General features: G+C 38.0%; 1 protein-coding gene and 1 long non-coding RNA gene across 9 annotated transcripts in view; one reads left to right on the forward strand and one right to left on the reverse strand.

Moving 5' to 3' along the window:
- The first annotated feature begins 1,868 nt into the window (after window positions 1-1,868).
- Window positions 1,869-15,106, forward strand: LOC123386415. The gene is made up of 2 exons (XR_006600221.1): window positions 1,869-2,581; window positions 9,199-15,106. It is a non-coding gene; the product is annotated as an uncharacterized LOC123386415 (long non-coding RNA).
- The window catches only part of IL6ST (interleukin 6 cytokine family signal transducer), a 55,310-nt gene continuing 49,933 nt past the window's right edge, over window positions 14,002-19,378 (reverse strand). For 7 of the 8 annotated variants that reach the window (XM_011282903.4, XM_011282898.3, XM_011282895.3 and 4 more), the window contains one exon: window positions 14,002-18,913. In XM_011282903.4, coding sequence (XP_011281205.1) covers window positions 18,176-18,913 — 738 coding nt within the window. In that variant the 3' untranslated portion in view covers window positions 14,002-18,175. The remainder of the gene's footprint in view (window positions 18,914-19,378) is intronic. The other variant, XM_019834355.3, reaches the window with a different exon arrangement.

Here is a 19,378-nt window from a genome sequence, read left to right on the forward strand (position 1 = left end):
TTTATAGTTTTCAAAGTACAGGTATTTCACCTCTTTGTTTAGGTTTATTCCTAGGTATCTTACTATCTTTGGTGCAGTTGTAAATGAGGTTACTTTCTTAATTTCTTTCTGCTGCTCCATTATTGGTGTATAGAAATGCAACAGGTGTCTGTACATTGATTTTATATCTTATAACTTTACTGAATTCATTGATCAGTTTTTGCAGTTTTTTGGTGAAGTCTTTCGGGTTTTCTATATGTAGTATCATGTCATCTGAAAATAGTAAAAGTTTTACTTCTTCCACACTGATTTTGATGTCTTTATTCCTTCATCTTTTCTGGTTGCCATCGGTAGGACTTCTAATAGTATGTTAAATAATAGTGGTGAGAATGGACATTGCTGCCTTATTCCTAACCTTAGGGGAAATACTCTCAGTTTTTCTCCATTGAGTATGATGTTAACTGGGTTTTTCATATATGGACTTCATTGTATTGTGTATATTCCCTCTAAACCTACTTTGTTGAGGGTTTTTATCATGAATGGGTTACACTTTGTTAAATGCTTTTTCTGCATCTATTGAAATGATCATATGGTTTTTATCCTTTGTCTTACTGATGTGATGTGTCATGTTCATTTGCGAGTACCGAACCACACTTGTAACCCAGGAATAAAAGGCACTTGATTGTGGTGAATGATTTTTTTTAATGTATAGTTGGATTCAGTTTGCTAATATTTTGTTGAGGATTTTTACATCTATATTCATCAGAGATACTGGCCTATGGTTTTTTCTTTTTTTTTTTTTTGTGGTGTCTCTGTCTGGTTTTGTTATCAAGGTAAGGCTAGCTTCATAGAATGAATTTGGAAGGCTTTCTTCCTTTTCTATTTTTTATAATAGTTTAAGAAGAATAGGTATTATCTCTTATTTAAATGTTTGATAGAATTCTCCCATGAAGCCATTTGGTCCTGGGCTTTTGTTTGTTGGGAGTTTTTTTTGTTTGTTTGTTTTTTGTTTTGTTTTGTTTTGTTTTTTTAATTTTTTTTTTCCAACGTTTATTTATTTTTGGGACAGAGAGAGACAGAGCATGAACGGGGGAGGGGCAGAGAGAGAGGGAGACACAGAATCGGAAACAGGCTCCAGGCTCTGAGCCATCAGCCCAGAGCCCGACGCGGGGCTCGAACTCACGGACCGCGATATCGTGACCTGGCTGAAGTCGGGCGCTTAACCGACTGCGCCACCCAGGCGCCCCTGTTTGTTTGTTTGTTTTTTTTTTTTTTTACTGGCTTAATTTCTTTGCTTGTTATCAGTCTGTTAAAATTTTTTTATTTATGCTTGTTTCAGTTTTGGTAGGTTATAGGTTTCTAGGAATTTGTCTATTTCTTCTAGGCTGTCCAATTTGTTGGCATATAGTTTTTAATAATCTATGACAAGCTTTGTATTTCTGTGGTGTTGGTTGTGGTCTCTCCTCTTTTATTTGTGGTTTTATTTATTTTACAAAGAACCAGCTCCTGGTTTCATTGGTCTGTTATTTTATTTTTTTTAATTTTCTATAGTATTTATTTCTGCTTGAATCTTTATTATTTCCTTCCTATTGCTGGCTTTAGGTTTTGTTTAGTTCTTTTTTCTAGCTCCTTTAGGTGTAAAGTTAGGTTGTTTATTTGAGATTTTTCTTCTTGTGCTAGGCCAGTGTTACTATAACCTTGCCTCTTGATTTGCTTTTGCTGTATTTTGTTCAAAGGTTTTGAGCCATTGTATTTTCATTTGTTTCCATGTACTTTTTTATTTCTTCTTTTATTTCCTGATTGACCCATTCATTGTTTAGTAGCATGTTCTTTAACTTGCATGTATTTGTGGTCTTGCTAGATTTTTTTCTTGTTCTTGACTTGTAGTTTCATAGTGTTGTGGTCAGAAAAGATGCCTACTATGACTTCAATCTTTTTTAATGTGTTGAGGCCTGTTTTGTGGCCTAATATGAGATCTGTTCTGGATAATGTTCCATGTGTACTTGCAAAGAGTATGTATTCCACTGTCAGGATGGAATGTTCTGAATATATCTTTAAATCCATCTGGTCTAATGTATCATTCACAGCCATTGTTTCTGTTGATTTTCTGCTTAGATGATCTATCCATTGATATAAGTGGGGTGTTAAAAGTCCCTTACCATTATTTTATTATTATGGATTATTTCCTTTATGTTTGTTACCTACTTTAATGTATTTGGCTGCTTCCATGTTGGGTACTTAATATTTACAGTTGTTATATCTTCTTGTTGGACTGTCACTTTATAATTATATAGTGTCCTGCTTTGTCTCTTATTGCAATCTTTGTTTTGAAATCTCTGGGAAATGTGGTGTGAACAGGGGTTTTTGCTGGTCTTCTGGGGGCGGGGCTGCTGTATTGTGACTGAGGCAAGCATGACTGAGAAGGGCAGTCCCAGCAGAGCACACGGTCTGGTGCATGCAGGTGACTCTGTGTTTGTATTGAGGGGCAGAGGAAAGAAATGGTGCTGGCCAACTCCTTTGCTCCTGGAGAGGTGTCTCTGTGAACTCTGGTCCTCAGAGACATGCTCAGAGAAGAGCTAATAATCTCCCCATTCTGTACCAGGTATTTTTCAGATCGCTGATTCCAGGCTGTCTGCCCCAGGATTGTTTGCCTGCCTTCTCTCCAGGAGGAGCGCAATGCCCTTCTAGGTTTATTCTAGCCAAGCCAGCTGACCTTTAAAACTCTAGGCTTTAAGCCCTGATGGTTATAACTCAAGAAATTCAGCCCCTTTCTTTTTCCAAGCCAATGGCTTTGGGGACACATTCTCCTTGTGTGTTCCTATGTGTGCTCCTCTAGCTCTTGCCCTTCTCTGTGACCCTGGTTCCCTCCTTTGGGAAGGAAGATAGTTCCCTATCTATTTGTCTCCAGATATTTTTTTATTTCCTTTTTAATTTTTTCATTGACCATTGGTTATTTAGTAGCATATTATTTAGCTTCCATATACTTGTGTTTTTTTCTTTGTTTTTCTTGTAATTATTTCTAGTTGGTTCATACCATTGTGGTTGGAAAAAAAATGCTTGATATCATTTCAGTCTGCTTAAATTTATTGAGACTTGTTATATGGCCTAACATATGATTTATCCTGGAAAATGTTCCATATGCTTTTGATCAGAATGTGTACTATGCTGTTTTTGGATGCATTGTTCTGTATATGTGTTAGATCCATCTAGTATAACTTGTCATTCAAAGCCACTGTTTTCTTATTGATTTTTCTATCTGAATGTTAGTGAGTAAAAATCCACTTCTGTACTACTGTCACTTTCTCCCTTTATGTCTACTTCTTTTCTGTATTTAAGTGCTCCTCTGTTGGGTATATAGACACTTAAAAGTATTATATCCTCTTGTTGGATTGATCCCCTTATCATTATGCAATGCCCTTTATTGTCTATTTTTACAGTCTTTGTTTTAAAGTCCATTTGTCTGATATAAGTCTTGATACCCCAGCATTTTTTTTTTTCAATTTGAATAAAATATCTTTTTCCTTTCCTTCACTTTTAGTCTTTATTTGTCTTTAGGTCTAAAGTGAGTTTCTTGTAGGCAGCATATCGGTGGGCTTTTTTTTTTTTAAATCCATTCTATCAATCTGTGTCTTTTGACTGTGACTGGAGTATTTACACCATTTACGTTTAAAGTAATCATTAATTGTTATGCACTTACTGCCATTTCGTTAATTGTTTTCTGGTTGTTTTTGTAGTTCTGTTCAATGTCCCTCTTTTCTCTCTTAATTTGTGATCGATAACTATCTGCAGTGTTATTCTTGGCTTTCTTTTTATTTTGTGTATCTGTTTACAGGTTTGTTTTGTAGTTAACCATGTTCATATATTACGTCCTAAGTGTATAAGATGTCTATATTAAGTTGATGGTCACTTAAATTTGAACACATTATGAAAGCAATACATTTTTACTCCTCTCTCTCCACACTATTTGTGTAGAATATCACATTACATACTTTTGTTGAATCTCCCGATTTTTTTTGAAAAATTGATTTTACTATTTTTATATTTTAACCTTCATACTAGCCTTATTAGTAATCAGTCTTCTACCTTTATCATATATTTGTATTTCCCAGTGAAGTTTTTTCCTTTCATAATTTTCTTAATTCTAATTAGGGTTGTTTCTTTTTGGTTAAAGTAGTCCATTTATAGTTCTTAGAAGGCTTGTCTAGTGGTGATGAATGAACTCCTTTAACTTTTGTTTGTCTGGGAAACTATCTGTCCTTCAATTTTGAATGACCCTCTTGCCAGTTAGACTATTCTTGGTTGTTGGTTTTTGCCTTTTGCATTTTGAATATATCATGCTACTCTGTTCTGGACTGAAAAATTTCTGCTGAAAAATCAGCAGACAGCCTTCTGGGGCTTCCCTTGTACATGACCAGTTGCTTTTCTCTTGATTTTAAGATTTTCTTTCTTTAATTTGTACCATTTTAATGTTAATGTGTCTTGGTGTCACTCTTCTTGGGTTCATCTTGTTTGGGGCTCACTGTCCTTCTTGTATCTGAATGTCTGTTTCCTTCCCTAGATTAGGGAAGTTTTCAGCTATTATTTTTTTCAAATAAGTTTTCTGCCCCTTTGTCTTTTTCTTCTCCCTCTGGGACCCCTATAATGTGAATGTTTACTTGCTTGATACTGTCCCAGAGTTCCTTTACTCTGTCATCATTTTTTAAAATTCTTTTTTTTTAATTTTTTACCATTTAGCTTAGGTGCTTTCTACTATTCCCTATTTTTCAGGTTACTCATCTGTTCTGCATTTTATAATCGCTGTTGATTCATTTTAGTGCATTCTTCATTTCAGTTACTATATTCTTTAACACTGGATGGTTCTTTTTTATATTTTCTATCCCTTTTTTGAAGTTCTCACTGAGATCATCCACTCTTCTCTCAAGTTGAGCAAGTATCTTTATGACCATACTTTCAACTCTTTGTCAGGTAGATTGTTTATCTCCATTTCATTGAGTTCTTTTTCTGAAGTTTTTTTGTTGTTCTTTTGTTTGTAGCTTATTTCTCTGTCTCTTCATTTTGTTTGACTTTGTTCCTATGAAATAGGTGAAACATCTGCCTCTTTGTCTTGAAGGATTGGGCTTGTGTAGGAATTCCCTTGTGTAGACTGCATATGCCTGGCAGCTTTGGTTGATTGGCTGGATCTAGGCAAATGTGGGCCAGGGTCCTGGGTCTCTCCATGCTGGGACCACCCTGCTAGGATGACAAGAGCTATAACCAAGCATGGGCTGAGGCATTCCTCATAGGGGCTGTTATGTTCAGATGGCTGGAGCTGGAATGGGTGTGACCTGGCAGATCCTAGGGTGCTCCATGCCAGGCCCACCTGAGAAGGATGGCTGGGGACACGGCAGGCACTGGCCAAGGCCCTTTTTGCGAGACACCTGGAAGGATGGATGGAGTTCTAGTGGGTGTAGGCTGAAGATTTCCCACTGTGTACCTGCACCAGGGCAGCCTTAGTGGGATGGCTACAGCTTGGTGGTATGGGTGAGGGTGTTGCCTTGAGGAGATGGCTGGGGCTGGTATGGGCTAAGCGACTGGAGCTCACTGAGGCAGAAAGCTAGCTAGAGTGCTTGGACCTTACTTCCATCTGCATTGTCAAGGTGGAGGGGAAATGTAAACAGTATGCTCACCAGCACCTCCAACTCTGAAGAAAGTTGCAGCAGCTCTCACACTATTTAGAGGATGATCCAGGATTGTAAACTGGTTTCCTTCACTTATACTGTACTTGCCCTTTAAACACGTTTGTTTGTTTGTTTGTTTGTTTGTTTGTTTGTTTGTTTGTTGTGCCCCAGGTCAGATGAATCTGTGTGTGAGCCCCTCAGTGATATCTCTCCCTACTGCACTTTGTGGCATTGGGGCTGGGGGTACTGTCATTATTGTGTCCCATGTCTCCTATTGCTCTCTGTGTAGTCTCTCTGTCCTTTGTTATACAGAAGCTGTTCATTCAGCCCTGAGTTCTTAGGGAGAAGTTGCTCTATATATGTGTATATTTGGCAAGTCTGTTGGAGGAGGTCAAGGTCTTGTTACACTGGCATCTTGGACCCTTCTTAATATGGACACTAACAATATTCTTCCAATCCATGAGCGTAGAATATCTTTCCATTTATTTGTGTCTTCTGTATCTTTCATCAGTGTGTTACAGTTTTCATAGCATAGGTCTTACAGCTCTTTGGTTAAATTTATTTATAGCAATTGTAAATGGAATTATTTTCTTAATTTCTTCTAGTTTGTTATTAGTGTGTAGGCATGCAACAGATTTTTTAGATTGATTTTTGTATACTGTAGCTTTGCTCAATATGTTTAAGAGTTTTTTGATAGTCTTTAAGGTTTTCTTTATATAGATTTATGTCATCTCAAATAGTGATGGTTTTACTTCTTACTTTTTTATTTGAATGCCTTTGATTTCTTTTTCTTGCCTAATTGTTCTGGCTAGGACTTCCAGTACCTTTTGAATAAAAATGGCAAGAGTGGACATCCTTGTCTTATTCCTGAAGAAAAAAAAAACTTTCACATTTTCACTGTTGAGTATGATATTAGCTGGGGACTTGTCATATATGGCCTTAATTATTTTGAGGTATGTTCCCTCTATTCCTATTTGTTGAGAGTTTCTTTTAAGTAGATGTTGACTTTTGTCAAAATATTGATCCTTCTGGCATCTCTGGATGCCCACTCAATCCCACTCAATCATGGTGTATGATTTTTTAATGTATTATTAAATTCAATTTGGTAATATTTTATTGAAGATATTTTAAAAATTTTTATTTAAATTCAACTTAATATGCTAATTCACCATCTCTCCCATTCAAGGACTACCCAGGCTGGACCCTGTTTAGCTTCTGAGATCAGACAAGATTGGGCTCATTCAAGGTGGCATAGCTACAGACTTGTGGGGGATTTTTGTATCTATGTTCATCAGGGATATTGGCCTGTAATTTTCTTGTAATGTTGTCATGTGGTTTTGGTTTCAGGGTAATACTGGCCTAGTGAAATAAGTTTGGAAGTGCTCCCTCCTCTTCTGAGAAGGATTGGTATTCTTTGAATGATTTATAAGATTTATTAGGGAAGCCATCTTGTCCTGGACTTGAGTGTTTTGGGAGGTTTTTGATTACGGACTCAATCTTCTTACTACGAATCAGTCTGTTAAGATTTTCTCTTCGTGATTTGGTCTTGGTAGGTTTTATGTTTCTAGGAATTTATCCGTGTCTTATATGTTGTCCAATTGGTTGGTATATGCTTATTGTTATTATAGATAAGGTAAATGAGGGTTGTAGAAGTGGTACAAAGTTAGTGTGCCTCTGAAGCCCATGCTGATTCTAATGGATCTTGCATCATTTGTTCATTTCTGTGTGGGTCTATCTGTGTAACTGGGGATGGCTAAATTTGGGTGTGGTGTGAACCTGGCTGTTACTGAAAGCCTGGGGAGCAGCTAGGCAGGCGTCCCACATTTTCCTCTCTCCTATCACTACCATCTTCCTTGATGCTTTCCACAAACAACTTCAGATGAGGCCTGTGGTCTCAGAGCAGTGTTCTTGAAGGTTATGCAGTTAACACTGGAACATAGGAAGGAGGGATAAAGGCAGATAGTGATTGGGCAGGGGTATTGAATACAATTGTCTTAAAAAAGGAAATGAGCTTTTTATTAGCTCTTTGCCATTAGTGGTTGCCTGTAGACACCTTTGGGTGAAAGTGAGGTGTCATCTCACCTTTGTGAGGTTCCCTATCTAGTCACACCCAGGAAACCCTTCCTGCCTGTTGGCTTCATCCTCCCCAACTAGTGGGAACAGCCAGAGCTATGGCATAGACATAAAACCCCTGAAATAAAAAAAAATTGACTCCCCAAGACAGAAACCTGCCGGTACTAAAGAGGGGAGACAGGGCTTGGTGTCATAAGCCAGGGACCTAGAGCCTTAGGCTTCCCTCATTATCTTCAGTATGTTTCTCTTTAGACACATCATCCATAGCGTTAAAAGGACTGCAACCTGTCCTTCACCTCCTTGGCTCATTTACCCAGATGTACTTCCTTTCCCTCTTTTCTGCTAGGCAATGTGGCTTCTGGGATGTTTCATGAGCTGTCTTTGCCTTCTTGTTGTTCTCCAGGACTAAGCCCCTGTCATTCTTCATCAGCATCAATGAAATTTTCCATAACAGTTTCCCATCCCAAGCTTTACCCTCTCTTGTCCATTCCTTGGTCAAATGCTAGAATAATCTCCTCACAGTAATTCCACTTTACCAGTTGGGGAGCCTGAAATGCTCCCAGTCTCATGTGATGACAGAAAAGCCAGAGCTATCAAGCAGGGCAGTGACAAGGGAGACACCTGTTCAGGCCCAGGATCACGTACGTGCACTGAATGCCTCTTTTACTTACATGTCACGATGGCCTCCTTTTAGCCCCAGGCCTGTCACCAACTCCTGTCTTTCCTACTCAGTTTATTTCTAACTCTTTGTGCTGTGGGAGGCCCTAGGCAGGCTGTCTGATATCTTGAAATCCTGACACTTGGATTATGGCATCAGGAGAGACTCTCACCTGCAGAATTATTTGCACAGAGCCTTGTTGCTTGGAAATGGGACTGGTTTGCTTTCCATGATTCTGTTGGAGAAGAGAGAATCCTGTTCAAATTTTGCTTCAAATTCAGTAAAAAAATTTTGCAGGTAGGTACCAGTCTTGAACCTTCCTCCATTGAGGTTAGAGATCTGTGATTACAAGGCATTCCTGTTTCTGTCCTGGGAGTAGAAAAAGTGCAGGATAATCTCTCCCTCACATGTGACTCTGGACTGAAGATCAGTTTGACTGTGGCCAGCTTGGGAGTAATGGAGATATGACAATAAGGGTCTTTGATTGCTTGAGAAAATCACATTTTGGCTGTCAGCAGGAAGTAGGGCCCACAATAATACCTGCATGCTAGAGAGGTCAACAAAATTCCTTTTGTCCAGCTTTGAAATTTAAATCTTACATGACAGAAAGATTTATAGTCGAGTCTGACCGTAGCAGTGAGGCAGCATTACCTTGAGAACAGTGTGCATATACGTGTCCCTCTCTAACTCGTCCATGCCCATAACTTCTTCAGAGTTTTATAGGAAGTTTTTTTCTTCCAGGAAGGCATGCCTGATGAACAGATTTTTGCCTGAATATAAAATGAGTGTTTTCCTGAAAATAATTTCCCAGAAAAGTGTCTCTTATTACAGATTATCTCTCAATTACTTTGAAAATAAGAGTGTTTGGGAAAGACCCATTCACCAAAATGACCTCAATCATGCTTAGTTCGGGAGTTTTGGTGGAGATCACAGGAAGAATTGCCATGAAAGGAGCCAGAAGCAAACCCCAAAGATTGAGTAATTACTCTTTTGGTATGATATCACTATTAAATATATTTGATTTAAATTTAAACAAGTTTATTAAAGACCCTTTTAAAAAGCAAATGGTAAGCAGTTACCTTACGGAGATGATACATATGCACATCTGAGATAATTGGGTAACTTAATATTAACACAAGTGGAAACTTAAGACTTAGCAAACTGTTTCCAATGACAGCGTCATCACTCTGTGTCTCAGACAACTAAGTGGAAGTGACAAGGATTAGCCCTGGAAAACCATGCTGATGATTCAAAAAGAGTTACTGGTGATGACAAGGAAAACTATTATCCATGAGCATGCAAAGATGTGGATAGAGTTATTTTATGAGTGAAAAAGTCAATATTTTATATTCCTGTTTTGGATATTGTCTTATTTAAAATAGCAACTATAGGTAGACATCCAGCTCTTTAATCAACATTTATAAAATTTATACATTCATGTTCAAAAATTTTCTTTAGATCTCACTGAAAAATAGGGAGATCACTCCGTATTTGGGGCTACACTATATTCAAGCCCTGAGGTAACTAAGAACCTGGTTTACTCAACCCCACTTACTCTTTTTTAAGGCTAAGGCTAACCCTAAGTGTTTATTTCATCTTCCTCTCCAGAAAATAATTTCTTAGGACAGGGCTATTGTCTTTTTCTGCTGTAACCCTTCCAAATTGAGTTTTTCCCTCTTGTGGTGTGGGAACATTCACTTGTCTGTTTTCTCATGGTCCTTGTCTGTGGAATGAGGAGATAGAACAAGATGTTTATAAGGGTCCATCTTGAGGTTTTGTTTTTCAACTCGCTGACTGTATATGTTACTTTAAAAAAGTTTTTAAGCCCTTGGTGGATAAGAATGGGAATTAGGAGATGCTTTCATGTTGGAGGTAGAGAAGAGGGCAAATCTCAACCCGAGACAGGTGGTAAAAAAAAAAAAAAAATCATTAACAAATTTGGAAATCTCTTCTACTCATGCCCTCATTTCTTCTTCTAAGCAAGATTTACCAAGCACCTATATCTCCCTAGCATACTAGGTGCCAGAGACTCAGAGATGAAAACAAACAAAAAAACAGGGAACCTTCCTCCAGGGGATGTGGATCCTAGGTCAGAGAGAGACAAAAACTGGCCATCAGTGTGGTCTCAGGAAACAGAAGGCCCTTAAGTCTGGGAAGAAGGAAGAGATGAACAAATGGTCTCACTCAGGAGGATCCGTTTGAGTCTCTTCTTCATTAAGAAGAATTTTCTCACTAAGCAAAGGACTGGAACTAGAACATTTGAGAAGAAATCACAGGCTGGGAGGTAAGAGAAAACAGTGTGTTCCAGCAACTGGAGAGTGTATATCTCGAGAAGAGCCTACATGAAGCTGGAAATAGAGGCCCGGCCGACCAGGTAAGAGGATGGAGCCAGAAAACCAAATGTTGGCCATTGGGTCAGAATAGTTGGACAGCAGCAAGCCTTTCATGTTGCCAGTGATGCCCCCTAGTGGATCGGCAGGAGATGGATGGGAGCAGCTGGAAGCCACCCTGAAGGAGAGGCCCCAGAGGTAAACAAATGCGGATGGTTATGTGCACATGGTGGCTGATGTGGGCAGTCTATAGCAGAATGGCGTGGGATAGGAGGAGGGTGAGCTGAGCACCCAGGAAAGGTGTCCTGTCTCCTTTTGTCACTAGCTGCAGGGGGCCAGATTCCACCATTGGATGACTTTTTCTTTGGCCACATGAAACTGTAGTTTTGTTAAAATGCATTCTGCTGAGGAAAGAGGGACACATGTCCCTCCCATTTGTTTCGTTTCATTTCATTTCCTTTCATAAGTTTTTATTTAAATTCCAGTACATTGATCTCCCTTTTAGGTATTGCTTTATGGGCTTAGAGCAAATGCATGAGCAGGGAGTGGGGGAAGGCTGGCTTCAGAGCTAACTCAGATGAGGACTTAAAGGGATCCTGATTGAGAAACATTGCTCTAGGCTAAGGGCTGGGGAGGGGGAAGCTTGAGGGCGATAGTTGGTGATGAGAAGGCAGGGATGAGGAAAAGGGAGAGAAACTCACAAGAGTTAGCAAGGTTTAAGAAGCAAGTGAGTCACTGTGCAAGCCAGCCACGGGCATGCTGATCATCAAGGTTTTCACTAAAAGCATTTGGGGACAGTTGGTATACACAGCAAAGAATCTGGGCTTTGGGGTCAGTTAGAGTTGGGACCCCATTCTGCTTTTTGTCTAGCATACAACCCTGAGCAAGTTGTTAAACCTGAGACTGTGTCTGTCAAAAATGTTGATACTTACCTTTTTTTTTTAATGTTTACTTTTGAGAGAGCACGCATGCCTGAAAGGGGGGAAGAGCAGAGAGAGAAGGAGACACAGAATCTGAAGCAGGCTCCAGGCTCTGAACTGTCAGCCATGAGCCCGATGTGGGGCCCGAACCCATAAACCGTGAGATCATGACCTGAGCTGCAGTCAGATGCTTAACCCACTTAGCCACCCAGGTGCTCCTTACCTTGTGAGAGTTTTTAAGGATTTAATGACCCCAAATGAGTATTTTATAGATGGTATGTATTTGATCGAGTTTATATGCCCGCAGCAGCCTGTGGCACAGTAGGTAATGAGAAATGTCTTGGGTGTGCAGGGAATGTGCACCCCAGCAACATGAGGAGCCAACGATTTCTAGTCAAAATTGTAAATTTGGAAGTTTGAATTTTTCATGGGTCGTTTTCTAGGCTCTGATTTCAGCTGGGTAGCCTAGGTGTTTGTAAGTCTAGATTGAAGAAGGGGCCAAATCCACAGTGACTAAAGAGTGACTGCCCTTTTCATTCTTTGAATGCTCATGCTGAATTAGGTTTTCTGTTATGAGAATCTCAGTGCCTTTGAGTGCCTTTTTACTTAAATATTGCTTTAGGCCATTAATTTAAAGACATGATCCCCTTCGTGGAAGCTTACAGAACCAAATTCCAGAGAAATTTGTATTCATTCATTTAAAAGCTATCACTGAACAATAGGCTTCTCCTGAATTTAGCCAAAACTGCATGGAAAAGTGTTTCCTATACGGACAGGATTCAAATGTACTTACTGGTTGTAGCACGGACAATTCATTAAGATGGTCCTAGCAAAGGGTGTCCAGTCTGAGTCCAAAGGTAGGTCTCTTGGGGAAAAATTGATGGCTGGGTTACTCTGCCTACTCTGTCTCTAAAGGATTGTATACAGCCCTGGATAAGGCGGTGGGAGAGACACTTCATCTGAGGTAGTTTTTTTTTTCCCCTGTTACTTTTGTGTGTGAGGATTCCTACTATATATTCCATCATGTTATACCAGTAAGATTCCAGTTTCATACAAATGCATAAGTGGATACAGAAATACCATTAAGTGGGAGAGAATTCTCACTAAAACATGTTCAGGAATAATACCCTTCTAGTTAGACCTTTCTGGCATGTTGACATAACCATAGTGACAAAGGATAAATGTAAAAGAATCAGATTTTGAATGTCCACAGATTTCTGAAACCAAGCTATGCCACATCATTTGTTTAAAATCCGTAACAGTTGGGAGAGAATAATTATAAAAATAAATGTTGAACTTTGAATTTAAAGACCTATTTTTCTCCTCAGTGGACATAGAACCATTTTAAGCTATTGAGACTCCAAGCAGCAACAGGAACGAGGGCCTGGATTTGGTGGCTTGCACTTCCCTCTGCTTCCCTGCACTCTCTTCTTTTTCTACCTCTGTTCAGCTTTCATCCTGCTCTTCTGCTTACTTGGACTAACTAGCCAAAGCATAGGACTTAAATGTGTATGTAAAAGTGCATTCACAGTTGTACTAAGTTTTAGATTTGTATTTTGAAGCTGGAAGGCGTGTTTTATATTAACTTTAAAGAGAAAAAAGCTTAAACCAAAAGTTAAAGTTGTTTTCTGCCCCTGGGCTAGGGAAACAATGCTTTGAGGTAACTCTTTCTGGAAGCAGGATGTGTTGGATGCATAATATAAATTAGGATAAGACAAAAGGTACCACAAAGAAGTCAGGCTGAGCCGGGTAGAGCCAAATGAAGGATTTTAAACAAAGGAACACTTAGCTCAAAGCCAAGATATTCTTTCTGTAACCTATAGTACGCACATGAAAGGATGAAGTTAAGGGGTGAAGATGTACAAATCTAATTGTCCAGATTTTCTTCCAAGTGGAACTGTTCACTTAGTTTCACATACTACTACTCAGCAATCTTGGGATGGCAGTGTGATGTATGTCTGCTGGCTTCAGGCCTCATTGTTAATAAGGATGAGACTCCAGCAGTGTGGCTACAGACTGGCCACTAGATGGCACATTACCTCTGTACTTGGTTGGTCCCTGGCACCCTAGTAGAAAACAAAACAAAACAAAAAACAACCACTGGGAGGTGGCAGGATATTGGGATTCCAGAACTCATCTTGGAAAATTCATTTACCAGTTTTCCAAATTTACAATCTCTCAGTCCATACTTTGTTACTAAGACCAAGACAGTGTATCAATTTTCTTCTAAAACCTATTCCATTATGCTAAATGAACATTTAAAAAGCCACAGAACCCTCTGAAGGCATCTAGTTTACACTAAGACCCTAGAGCAGTAGTGACAAATACTGGTATCTCAAACATTATGTGTAATGACATCCAACTGTAGTGATCATACACAGAAAAAAAATTTAAACAAGAATTTATTTCTTAAATTTACTTAAAGGATTAGAGCGGATACATAGGCAACGTTTACAATAACATTTAGAGTTATGTCAACATAAGACCGATAGCTATGGTAACAATTAGCACATGCAATTCACTGTAGAGGTAAAAATACTTACTCTCTCTAGACAAGCCTTCTACACGAAGGTAGACTACGTAGGGGTAAAAGAGCAAGTGAACTTGAGAGGATTGCACTTACAAGTAAAAGGGACATAGCTAAGATATAAAGAGGATACATACCTAATGCTAATCACTGTATTGTAGTACTAGCAAATTGCACACTTACTTAGAGTATATTCAATAAACATGTTAAGACTAAAGGATTTTCAAATAACTGCCTTTAAAGTAACCATCTGACATCACATTTTGGTATTCATGTTACACCACTTGAAACATGTAGTTACCATTCAGACAAAACTGGTCTTTAAGGGATAAAAGATGTAGAACGTTTCTCTCCATGGTCTTCAATGCATTTTCATCATTAACTTTAAAGCACTTGGTAATGAAGTTAAACTAGCCCACCTGAAGGAGCTACCGATGATGGCAAAAAGCTCTTAAAAATTTAGGAACAAATGGACAACACAAGAGCTCATCCCAGGTGGTCTTTTTTCTTTTTAACGAAGTGTATAGTAGAATATCACACTACTGCATAATAGTAGCACATACAAAAAAAAGATTAATCCAAAAGACAGTACATTTGGCTCTAGAAAGTTGTTTTGACTTGCATCCGAATTCTGTTTATAAATATTCTGAAAAGGAACTGCTGTCAAAGACCAGTTGCTACTTTATACCTTCTTTTAAAAATAAAATTGGGTCATTGTCATGGATTTCAAAGTTTTTTTTTTTTTTTTAGTTATGTCTTCTCTCAGCATAGGGCTTGCTTGAACCTATAACCCCAAGATCAAGAGTCACATGCTTTTCCGAGCAAGCCAGGAATCCCGACCATGACCAATTTTAGGTTAAACATAAATAGCTTGCCATTTTATGGCTCCATATTCTCATTTTATAGAAAAGTGCAATAATTTTTTTAAAGCAATCTTGGGCAGCAGAATTGAACACGACCTGCAACAGAAAGCTATCCCAGTAATTTTTAACAACTGAACTTTAAAATTTTTATGTAGCTTATTATATTGACATTTTACCCATTTCAACAAAACAACAGAAGTGTATGGTTTAAAAATTTGTTCTTAAACCAAACATAGGAGAATGATGTGGAATATAACAGAACAGAGGAAGAGCTCCTCCACTTGATTTATGCTTGGTCAATATGTGCCAGTTAAAAGAAATATTTTAGGGAATTGTACAACAGGATTATTCTACTTCTACATTGGTCATGATTTTAATTAGTTAACTATGTGGATAGAAACTAACCATTTTTAAAAATTTGATTTCTACTTACAAAGCTATTTTAGTTCTACTTTAAGGATGAGCTTTCATAAATTAATGTTTTACAAGTATATTTCTACTTCATTAACCTTTAACTTCACAGTAAGCTAGGAAGACCAGGTAACTTCATGTGTAAAGTTGCAATTAAATGAACAGCTAGGTAGATGTGAACACAGAATATATGAATGCTTTTGCTTTTTACCCTGCTTCTACTTACACAGTATGTTCTTGAGTGCCGTGACTGATCAGTGCTGGCTTGAAGTAGGGTACCAACATACCAGTAACTAATAGTCAAATTATAACAATACATGTGGCATATATGCTTATTTTTTAATCCTGTATGAGTGCATCAGAAGCAGTGTATTAGTTTTGTCTACAGAGAGGCTTTTTTTCTGATGTGCCAGTGTTACTTTAAAGGAAATTTTGGGATACTAAACATCTGAGTAACCCATCCACTGCTTATATATAGACTAATTTTCACATAAACCAGATCCACTTCTCTGCTTAAAATACAATTTACATGCCTCAAAAAAAATTATCCTAAGACATGGCTCAGGAAGGTAATTTTGTACTTGAAACAAGTTTCATGAATGCTTGTCTTTATCTGGGCAAAAGATGTACATCACATACTGGTAATCCAATCTACATTTTCTGATTGGATTATCTGTATAGTAACAATCTAGTATGTGTAAAGTGCTCTTGCAGCTGGCGGGCATTCACTCAGGGTACCATTTTCTATACAAGTTTTCCACCAATAGGGTTGCTTATATAATGTTCTTTCTTAAATGACTTCATTCTCCTCCCCCTTAGATTAGGAGTCTGCATATTCTAAGTGCTCCCCATGTACAAACTTCACACTCGAATTCTTTGTAACACTGCTGTTTATCATGAGGAAAGTTATAGCTGAACATGATGACAATAACATGACTACTTACTTGGAGGAAATGAAAAATATAACTGATAAAAACTTCTTGACAGATTCTTAGCAAGATAAATCTAATCCTGATTTGGATCAGGCTTTGACCAACTTAAATGGTGGCGGTGACATTATCTTATAGTGTGACTTCTCTGTAGATTTCTCTGTGCCCAGTCTTCCTCATCTACTTCTCATCCTGTCTTTCTACCAATCTCATGTTGCACCTGCCCTGTATCACAAAGACCCTGTGTATGAAAGAACTCTGAAACACATCAAGCAAGAATACAAAGTATAAAATGTTAACAGGAAGTCTAATATGTACAGAATCATATATAATGAGCAGAATTAGATTTCAACTGTAAATGTAGAGCAACTTCTTTTAGCCTTTTATTCTTGAATAACCTCTATAAACCATTTTAAGTGGGCCTGGTTTTTGTGACTTAAATATGACAAAAAACTGTAACATACTTTCTGCAAAACTACTTGATAACACTAGTCAACTACTAATGACGTATCAAAAATTTTCACTTAGCCCCTGTCTTTAGCCCTTGCCTCCTATCAAATGTGGTGGGTAGGGTAGGGCATAAATGTGAAAGTGTGGTTAGTGCTAAACTCTGGAGCCCTGGCTCACTTCTCTCTGGGAAGAAGAGAACTTGTGGGAAGAGGTTTAAAGTCTCTTTAAATCACAATGTGGAACTAAGTTCCACCTACCTCAGACCTAGCAGGTGTTAAAATACTATCTCATCATTAAGTGCCTCCACAACAGGGTGTTCCCTGTGATATTAACTAACATCAATATGTACATTTTTGGATAGGGTTTTATTTTGGTAAGTAGTGCCCATGTGTTCTCAGTTTGCTTCGAACATCTAGAAAAAAAAAACCTTCCAATCTTGGCCTACTTAAAGCATATTAAAACACATTTTAAGTTGAAGATATATTGTATAAAGTGCTTCATCAACCAAATTCTCTAAAGTTTTAACAAAAAGGGTCAATGTTTATATATACAGAAAAATGGCGAGTCTATAAATGGCAAAGAATTTTTAAAATGGTTAAGCTACTTTGGCATTCATTGCTAGTTTAACTGGGCACTCTTAACTGCTGAATTTGTGAAATGGATCTTCAAACAGATTGTGAATAACAACATAAAGCAAATTTTTGAAAATTTAGTTACTTATATAAATGTTCAAAAATATATTTTTTAATCTGCAAAATTAAAACTCTAGAATTCCATTTATCTAGTAGCTGGCATCATTACACCAACAGAAGAGAATGTCTAATATTTCATGTTGGCAAGATTGTAATTCAACCGCTTTTTTTGCTTTTGGTCAGACAACAAAAACTGGGTTCATACAGTTATGCTACCTAATACTCTCCTTAGGCTGTCAGCTAAAGTAGAGGGTCTAGACCTTGCTCATCTAATTTTTTATCTTAAGTCCATCTCAGCCACTTTATTTGGTGACTATTCTCATTAAAATCAGTAGAGCTGTGCTAAATACATCACTGCTTATTATTTAAAGACCATCTGTTGTCTAGCTACAGAAAATTTTACTTTATAAATTTCAGACAAGCTTTCTGTTTTTCTTCAGTGCAAACATCCTGAAACAGCACAAAATCATTCAGCTATTCAGAGGATGAAGTCCGTTTATGTAGTGCTTGAAAGTAGAATCCCAGATATTCTGGAAGGGAAACAGCCCATGTGGGAGGACAGTTTACTGTTGTCCTTAAGGGCAAATGATCATCTTCAGTGAGCGAAGATTATTTTTCTCTGAAATAACAGTTAAAGTTAGCTTTAGTTTACAGGTACTGGTGAAGTTTTAACAGGAACCAGTCTTTCACTGAGGCATGTAGCCACCTCGTCTGACAGTTTGTGGTAAGTAGCTTTTAGACATTCCTTCATCAACTGCAGCCTCCATCCCAACTGTTTCAAATCTCTCTACCTGTCCCTCAGTATGTAGACCAAAAGCATCTGCTACAGAAATTTCTTGAAACATTTTCATTTGCCCAGATCCACAGGACTGTGAAATATCTGAAATCTGCTGTTTGAGTCTAACAAAATCTTCTTCATTGACTGACGAAACTTGCTTTGACCTTTCAAAATGTGAAATATCTGGACTGGTTTCACGTTGACTGCAGTTTTGTTTGAAATACTGTTGCCTGGGCAAATTGCCAACACTGCTATCTGTGTTATCTACCAGCTGTAGATCTTCTGGCCGCTCTTCAGAATCTAACAAGGGCTGGGTGGACTCGGATCTTGAGAAGACTTGGACCGATGGAACCTGGTGTCTGTAGCCACTGTGCACCACTGTGGAATACTGGACGGTGCCTGAAGTGTTCTGGGCAGACTCATTTTCATCACTGCTAGAAATGCTTGGCCTAGAGGAGGACATGCACGATGAACCTCCAATACCACTGCTGTGTCCTTCAGTACTGATTTTTTCCTTCTTGAATAAGTCCAGTGATTTCAGATCTTCAGGAAAAGGCTTTTTGTCATTTGCTGCTTCTATCTCCACGACACTTACATCAGTGAAATTGCCATCTGAGTAAATCTGATCTTTTGAATTAAAATTATGCTAAGAAAGAAAGAAAAAAATTTATTATTACCTATGGCATAGGTTCATTTAGAAACTATGAAATATATATGGCAAATTCTAGTTAAAGCCACAGAGAAATGCATCTCTGAAACTTCTCAGTAATTTGGTGCGGACATAATCTGTATCACTAAGCACTGTCAACTAGCTCAACTACAGATACTGTGAAATGATTCTAAGAAGTATGAATCAGAGTGGACTTCCTCAGAATTCCCAATCAACTGTTAAATTTTGATAAGCTACTGGTGTATATACAGTATTTCATTACTAGACTACAGAGTTGAGGATTGACTAAAAAGTAGAAAACATGAAAAGTTCAAAGAATTTAGTCTAGGTTTCTAGAAATCACTGCAATAGTATGAAACTGGTAGACTGTTAAATTTGATTTTAATATCCAATACAAAATGCTTGCCTTACAACATTTACCATATAGGAGTATTTACATAT

Source organism: Felis catus, chromosome A1 (assembly GCF_018350175.1).
Source record: "Felis catus isolate Fca126 chromosome A1, F.catus_Fca126_mat1.0, whole genome shotgun sequence".
NCBI lineage: Eukaryota > Metazoa > Chordata > Mammalia > Carnivora > Felidae > Felis > Felis catus.